This window comes from Parambassis ranga, chromosome 15, assembly GCF_900634625.1.
Source record: "Parambassis ranga chromosome 15, fParRan2.1, whole genome shotgun sequence".
NCBI classification, from domain to species: domain Eukaryota; kingdom Metazoa; phylum Chordata; class Actinopteri; family Ambassidae; genus Parambassis; species Parambassis ranga.
This window is the reverse complement of record NC_041035.1, coordinates 3,961,804-3,969,679: the sequence shown is the minus strand read 5'-3', so window position 1 is coordinate 3,969,679 and position 7,876 is coordinate 3,961,804. Positions and strand designations below refer to the sequence as shown.

Sequence of the window (7,876 nt, the reverse complement as noted above, 5' to 3'; positions counted from 1 at the left end):
CCAAATGCAGATCTCAAGGTAAGAGTTTTTATTACAAAAAATCAGAGACAACAAAAAACTTCCACAGAGGAGGGGAGGAGGAGGGGAAGGACGGGTTGCTGGGTCTCACCGGGTAGGTGGTCTCCTGAAGGGAAAAACAGTTAATACTGCCTGACAGATTCAAAAATACAACTACAGGCTCAGTTAGCTTACTACGCAGATCAACTGAAGAACTGGTGAAGGTGGCGGAGGAGTGAGAGGCTTAAGAGCTGTCCAAGGAAGGTGGAGTAATTGAAGACAGGTGAGACAATCAGCCACGGCTCCACCCAGCAGCCCCGACAGCCAGCACCTGAGGAGAGAAAGCAAAAACAGAAAACAGCCGAAGGAGAAGAGTACAGAAAAGGCCCCTAGAGGGAGATGTTGTCTCACACCACATCATGAGGATAGTGTGGTTGTAATCCATAGCACAGAGGCAAGATTTCTACATTACTACAGGTTGCATAATGTTGGGGGATGATTTGTACACTCAGAGAAAAATACCAGAGAAGATGAGAGGAAATGACATCTGAAACATGTCATTATGAGGTATATATTATTCTGTACAGGGTTCTCACTGTGAAAAACACTGAACGGAGTCAAGTACAACTTCCAAAGGTAAATAGTTTTATTTTTATATTACATGGACAGAAAAATGTAACAGAAGCAGCTTTACACAGGAAGTGTATGAACAACCTATGATTATATTTTATATTTAGATGTGTAAGCAGTGATGCAGGAAGTACTCACACATTTTACTTCAGCACGGATTCTAACAGTTTGTACAGTATTTACTGAACACATGCAGCCTGCAGCTGTTTCTGTAGTTCTCCTTTTACATCAAGACTGTAGCTGATGTTACTATCGAGTGTTTATGTGAACTTTAAAGCTATTATGATATCACTGATGTTAAACAACTTGCTGTCTGTCACTCAGGACCAACATAATCTCTCAAACACCAGATACTGAAGAATGGAGGAACTCTACAACACCTCGGGGAACCAAAGTTATGGTATAAATTATGATGACAACACAAACTACGGCTGCTTTTTTGGAAACTCTGCATTCATCCTATATGTGGTGACATGGATCATCTTCTGCATCGGGCTTCCTTTGATCATAGTGGCCATCATCGCACTGTATTTTCTGGTATGTCATTGATGGATGTGTTGTGTGCAGTCTGTCTATAACATATTGATTATGTGATATACCTGCCTCCTGAATGCCTAAGTGAACAGACCTGGGAGGAGGTGTTAAAAACCTGGTTAACGTCTATGCACTTTTTTTTCCCCCATACAGATCCGAAAAGATCATGTTGCTCCAGTTTACGTCATCAACCTTCTACTTTCTGACCTTTTCCAGCTCTGCTGTATGATGGTTTGGGTGACAGACAAGACCTGTGAGAACTCTGAAATATTTGATTTTCATTATTTTGGTCTGATGGTCAGCGTTGGATTCATGGTGTGTGTTTCCATGGAAAGGTAACTCTCACTATTTTGGGTGAATTTAAAAAGTACATATTCTGAAAATAAAACTCTATGTCTCTGTCCTGTCTTACAGATATTTAGTCATTGCCCGCCCACTGTGGTACAGATACAGACGGACCATTAAATCCTCTGTGATCATCAGCATTGTGGTCTGGGTTCTTCCTCTTGTCTATTTCCTGCCTTTCTCATCTGATTTTAATGTGACACTTACCATGCTCTCTGTGTTTCTCCTCCTCCCCTTCCCTCTGTTCATATTCTTCCTGGTTGGGACTCTTAGAGCTCTGTCCTCAGCTCGCAGTGTCCCCTCTGATGAAAAAAGAAGAATTGTATCTATGTTGGTGGTAGTGCTGCTTATTTACACGCTGCTATTTCTGCCTGACATCATCTTCCTCCTGGTAGAAGAAACCAGAGGCTACATTTTTGGTGTTGTGTCTTTCTCTCTTCTTGAGCTGAGTCCTCTTGCAGACCTGACCATGTATGTTTTTATTAGAAAAGGAGCCATAGACAACCTCTTGTCCTCACTGTGCTGTGACAGAATGGACAGTGATGCTGACCGTTCTTCCACAGTCCTTGCTGATGTCAGCAAATCAGCAGCAGATCCACAGCAAGGAGAAGTTTAGGTGAAGAGAAAGAATAAAGACCCTGAACAGAGAAGATGATACATTCACCAAGACTGGGTCAGCAGAGCAGCAGAATTTAGCACACATGATGCAGCCATAGGGAAGAATGCATGTATGTAATGCAGCATTACTGTTTCTTTCATGAAGGTCAGCCTCATCATTATTATTCAGTCTGCTAACACTGTAACAGAGAGCTGCTGAGATCAATATTGACTGCAGCTTTATACTGTATATTAAATGTCTGAATGAAGAAACACTGAGTGTCTGATTGATTCAGCATCTTTGACAGTTTTGAACATTGCATGGAGTCGTTGTAGTTGGAGGTGACAGGCTGTAACTCTTGTGTAACATAATGTGTCAGACAGTGTGTGAGATGACTCCAAATACACACTTTCAGCTAAATATGATATTTAAATATAACAAGAGAGAATTCTGTAGCTGTGCTGTGAGTGTAAGAACATGAGGTAAAATTTGGTGCTGCTGTCTGCAACTGCAACTTTATTTATAACGCACTTTAAAAACAACCAGTTGTAAAATCATACAGTAAAATAAAATAAATATAAATAAATATAAATAAAACCAGGTGAAAATGTTAATGCTGTGCCAAAGGCCAATTAACAAACTTGTGTTTTAAGAAGAGTTTTAAAAACAGGTACAGAGGAGGCCTGTCTAATGTACAGAGGCAGCTTGTCCCTCTGAGCTTCCTCAGTTTTAGGCACCCTCAGGAGGAGTTGGTCAGCCAACCTGAGAGCCCAATAAGGCGTGTAAGGGTGGAGGAGCTCAGAGAGGTACAGTGCACAGGCAGCCAGTGAAGAGAGGATAAAACCATAAAGAACATATCTTTAACTCAACCAGCCGAGCCTTGCACCACAAGGCTCTAAACCAGATATTCAACCCCCAGCTGGGGACATGTAGTTGTGGTTTTGTTGTTCCTCTGATTTTGAGCATTTACAATATAGCCTTTAACAAAAGGCTTAGATTGAAGAATTTCAGCACTGGATCATGATCATGATGACTTGAAGGGCGTGTGAAAATCTGCTGATGTTTTAGGTCATATCAAGACATGAGAGACATGGGTGTATTAATACCAAGCAGAATGCAAGCAAGCATGTAATCAGAAATTACATGCACAGGAAATTACGGCACAGGAAGAACTAGATATCTGTTGATTCCTCTTAACACGCAGTCATTACTGTGTAAGCTTTTAACTCTATAGTACAGCGCTGCGGAACAATTTCACCTTCAACTTCCAGAGGTAAATGTTTTTTTTTTTATAAGTGATAAAATACATGCAAAGACTCATAAAAATAACTATGTAAACTTAAGCACAGCCTAACTCTCTCCACCAGCAGGTTTTTGACTGAAGAATGGAGGAATTCTACTTCAACACCACAGAGGATGAAAGTTTCAGCCAATACAGGCACAGAATAATCGGCTGTGATTCAGGCAAAGCTGGATTCATCGTGTATGTGCTGACCTGGATTATCTGTTGCGTTGGACTTCCTTTAATCATAGTGACCATCGGCACACTTTATTATCTGGTATGTACATTATTAATTGCTTTTGTTGTGTGCAGTCTGTATGTAAAGGGTTGTTGTTTGTTATACCTGGCAAGTTGCCATATTTTTACTGCTGTTTTCCTGCAGGTAAGAAAAGATCACGTCGCTCCAGTCTACATCATCAACCTCCTCACTTCTGACATCATTCAGCTCTGCTCCATGGTGATGAAAGAAGAAGTGTTCAATGATTGGAAAACATATCAGATATTTTATTGTAGTTATTATTTTGGTTTGTTGGTCAGTGTTGGATTCATGCTGTGCATTTCCCTGGAAAGGTAATTGTTTGTCTACTTTATGTTTGTCCATTTAACCATTACATGAACCTTAAAAACATGTGCTTCTGTCCTGTCTTACAGGTATTTGGTCATTGCCCACCCACTGTGGTACAGATACAGAAGGACCATTAAATCCTCTGTGATCATCAGCATTGTGGTCTGGGTCTTTCCTCTTGCCTGTGTCCTGCCTTTCTATCTCATGTTTACTTATAAGGCCACAGTAACCATGTTCTCTGTGTTTCTCCTCCTCCCCTTCCCTCTGCTCATGTTCTTAATGGGCGGGACTCTTAGAGCTCTGTCCTCAGCTCGCAGTGTCCCCTCTGATGAGAAAAGAAGAATTGTGGCTATCTTGGTGGTAGTGCTGCTGATTTACACGATGCTCTTCCTGCCCAGCATCATCTGGTCTCTGACAGATGGGGCTAAATCTAACTGTGTTTTCAGCTGTGTGACTTTAACTCTCATTCAGCTGAGTCCTCTTGCAGACTTGACCATGTATGTCTTCATCAGGAAAGGAGCCATAGACAATGTCTTGTCCTCACTGTGCTGTGACAAAATGGACAGTGATGTAGATACACAGCATGAATGAATTAAGGAGGAATGTAAATAAACAGAAGGACTAAAGACCAAGATCAGAGCTTTAGATAAGCCTTTTACAATGTGTGTACACAGAAAGCTTCATGCAGGCAGGAAATATGTTTATTTTTATGTGGTTACTTTTAGTTTTTTTTTCCAATCAGTAGATTAATAGCCTTTTTGTTGGTAGTATAGTAAGTAATAAATAAATATAGTAATAATGGTAAGATATTCAGCAATGACGGTACGGTGTGATTGATTTCAATCAAGTAAAAGTCCTTTTGTGTGAAAAATGGCAGTATCTGTGTCTCACTGAAATAATAAAGGTACGGTAACATCTTCAGAGGTCAGTTTGTCCAGTCTGTGTGTTACAATGAAAACCTTGAGCAGTTTTTAGATGTTTTTTGTCATGATACCTAATTAAACTGCTGCACCGCTAACAGTTTCCCTCGCCCACCTCTGTGACTTTACATCATGCAGGGGCCCATTAAGGTTAACTTACATTGAGCTGAATGACAATCAGTATTAAAGGTACAGTGTAGTTTGAGTCCATGGCATTAGCATGTGCAAGATTATTCTTAAAAAGCACAGTAGTAGAAAGAGTTACTGCAGGCCAGGAGGATGATTTAATGATTGTTGCTTCACACTTAAGATGTTACGAAAGATATTTAGACAGAGTGGCACAGAAATATCAGTGTGAAACATGGTGGTGATGAAATGACATGACAGCAGGAAACACATCTGACATATGACGAATGTTGTGAAGAGGCAGTCATTGCTGTGTGAGGTTTATACTGTCTGACAACACAGATGTGAGGAACCAATTCAGGTACAACTACCAAAGTTAAGAAGTTTCTGTTAAATTAAGGGGATTGATAACACACTGTAAGTAGACCAAAGATTTAATTTGTATTTCTTGAACAGCTCAAGCTGTGTTTTACTATAATCATTGTGTATTTATTGTAAAGTTAAAGCTTCAGGGGACATCAGTGATGTTCAGTGACACATGCTAAATATAGTCTCTCACACAGGTTTCTCACTGAAGAATGGAGGAATTCAACAGCAGTTATTATTCCAATGAAACTTACTGCAACTATGCTGATTACAGCATAATCCATGGCTGCCTCAACGGTAAAATTGGATTCATCATGTATGTGGTGACATGGATCGTCCTTTGCGTTGGACTCCCTTTGATCTTCATGGCCATCGTTGCAGTTTATTTTTTGGTATGTACATTATGACTTAGAGTTAACATTAATGAATGTGTTGTGTGCTCTTTAGATCTAAAATTGTTCGCAATGTCATTGAAGGAAGATGCATGGTTTTAGAATTAGTTAGGAGCATGTCCCTATCTATATCCAGTGAAGGCTGCATTGTGTCTATCAATAGACAACAGCAATCCATGAAATATATTTTCACATACCATTAGTGCTATTTCTGTCAAATATATTAATGTGTTTTATGTTTAATCTCATGTAATGGTGAATCTATTCATGATGCAGAGGTTTATTTTGTTTTGTCGGTTGTCACTTTGTGTTATTTCCAAAATTATTTGACATTGCAATTGTATTGTTTTGTAGTTAAAGCAAACCAGGACAAGCTTTGCTCATTTTAATACACATTCTACAAATGCATATGTTACCCACAGACTTGATTAGATGTCATGTTTGGAAGTTGAGAACATGTTTAAGACTTCTTGTTTTCTTGTGATGTTGTCCTGCAGGTCAGAAAAGGCCATATTGCTCCGATTTACGTCCTCAACCTGTTCATTTCTGACCTCATTCAGCTCAGCTGTATGATTGTTTGGGTGTCAGACAACAAGGCTTCAATGGTCTATGATGTATTTGATTGCATTTACATTTTTGGTGTGATGGTCAGCACGGGATTCATGGTGTGTGTTTCTCTAGAAAGGTAACTGTCTAACCAGTTTGAGTGGATTTACTTAGTACTTATTCTGATGCACCTTAAAAACTGTCTGTGTTTGTCTGTCCTGTCTTGCAGGTATTTGGTCATTGCCCACCCACTGTGGTACAGATACAGAAGGACCGTTAAAGCTCCTGCCTTGGTCTGCATTGTGGTCTGGGTCCTTCCTCTTGTTTATGTCCTACCTTTATACTTCCAGGTTGATTTTCACATCAGAGAAACCATCTATGCTATCCTCTGTCTCCTGCCCCTCCCTCTGTTCATGTTCTTCCTGGTTGGGACTCTTAGAGCTCTGTCCTCAGCTCGCAGTGTCCCCTCTGATGAGAAAAGAAGAATTGTGGCTATCTTGGTGGTAGTGCTGCTGATTTACACGATGCTCTTCCTGCCCAGCATCATCTGGTCTCTGACAGATGGGACCAAAGCTAACTGTATTTTTAGCTGCGGGACTATAATTCTTCTTCAGCTGAGTCCTCTTGCAGACCTGACCATGTATGTTTTTATTAGGAAAGGAGTCATAGACAACCTCTTGTCTTCACTGTGCTGTGACAGAATGGACAGTGATGCTGATACACAGCATGAATGAAGTAAGAAGAAGAAATGTAGACTAAGCCTAAGAGGACTAAAGCCTAAGATCAGAGCTTTAGACAAGCTTTCACTGTGTTGTTACAGAAAGTGTGTACATGGGCAGCTTCATGTAGGCAGATGTTGTAAGATATTAAGAGCTAAAATTATTGTACTTTGTTATATGGATGTTTGTAAAATCCAAATAAACTTTTAGAATCATTTGATTAATAAGTTTTATTTATATAGTGCATTTTACAATCAGAAATTTTCTCAAAGCGCTTCACAGAGATCCAGAGCCTGAACCCCCTTAAGAGCAACAGCGGCAAGGAAAAACTCCTGTTTAACAGGAAGAAACCTTGAACAGGACCCGGCTCATAAAGAGAACCTTCCTGCTGACAGTCGGCCGGGTAGAGGAGGAGAAGAAGAGGGAGACAGGACAGAGAGGATGAAGGAGAGAGAGGGAAGAATAGGGAGACAGGACAGAGAGGATGAAGTGGCTGTACCTATACCTAACAGTCCTACACACTATGTTTAGGGCTAACTATACACTTTACTGAACAGAAAAGTTTTAAGTCTAGTCTTACAGATGGAGGCAGTGTCTCTCTGACCCAGATTGGCAACTGGTTCCATAGTAGCGTGCCTGATAGCTAAAAGCTCATCCTCCCATTCTACTTTTATGAATTCTAGGAACTACAAGTAAACCTCCACTCAGACATCTGAGTGTCCTATTAGGAACATACTGTACTGTCCTGCAGATATAATACAGCTAGTCCATGAAGAGCCTTGTAGGTTAGGAGAAGGATCATGAAGTGTATTCTTGAGCCCACTGGGAGCCAGTGCATGATACAATAATCAGCAAA

The 7,876-nt window shown here is 40.4% G+C and overlaps 2 protein-coding genes across 4 annotated transcripts; both read left to right on the top strand.

Moving 5' to 3' along the window:
* The first annotated feature begins 573 nt into the window (after positions 1-573).
* Positions 574-4,771, top strand: LOC114447711 (G-protein coupled receptor 4-like). 3 transcript variants are annotated; one of them, XM_028424119.1, is made up of 4 exons: positions 574-633; positions 952-1,164; positions 1,315-1,496; positions 4,038-4,771. In XM_028424119.1, the coding sequence occupies exons 2-4, from the start codon at positions 988-990 to the stop codon at positions 4,540-4,542; spliced, it is 864 nt and encodes a 287-aa protein (XP_028279920.1). In that variant the 5' UTR covers positions 574-633; positions 952-987; the 3' UTR covers positions 4,543-4,771. The 3 variants fall into 3 exon arrangements, with proteins under 3 accessions (XP_028279920.1, XP_028279918.1, XP_028279919.1); XM_028424117.1 differs by lacking the exons at positions 574-633; positions 952-1,164; positions 1,315-1,496 and adding exons at positions 3,317-3,377; positions 3,472-3,663; positions 3,769-3,956; XM_028424118.1 differs by lacking the exons at positions 574-633; positions 952-1,164; positions 1,315-1,496 and adding exons at positions 3,325-3,377; positions 3,475-3,663; positions 3,769-3,956.
* Positions 4,772-5,316: 545 nt separating this feature from the next.
* On the top strand, positions 5,317-7,035 carry LOC114447618 (G-protein coupled receptor 4-like). The gene is made up of 4 exons (XM_028424007.1): positions 5,317-5,414; positions 5,561-5,755; positions 6,253-6,440; positions 6,531-7,035. Exons 2-4 carry the CDS (start codon positions 5,576-5,578, stop codon positions 7,033-7,035), a joined length of 873 nt encoding a protein of 290 aa, XP_028279808.1. The 5' UTR covers positions 5,317-5,414; positions 5,561-5,575.
* Positions 7,036-7,876: the final 841 nt, after the last annotated feature.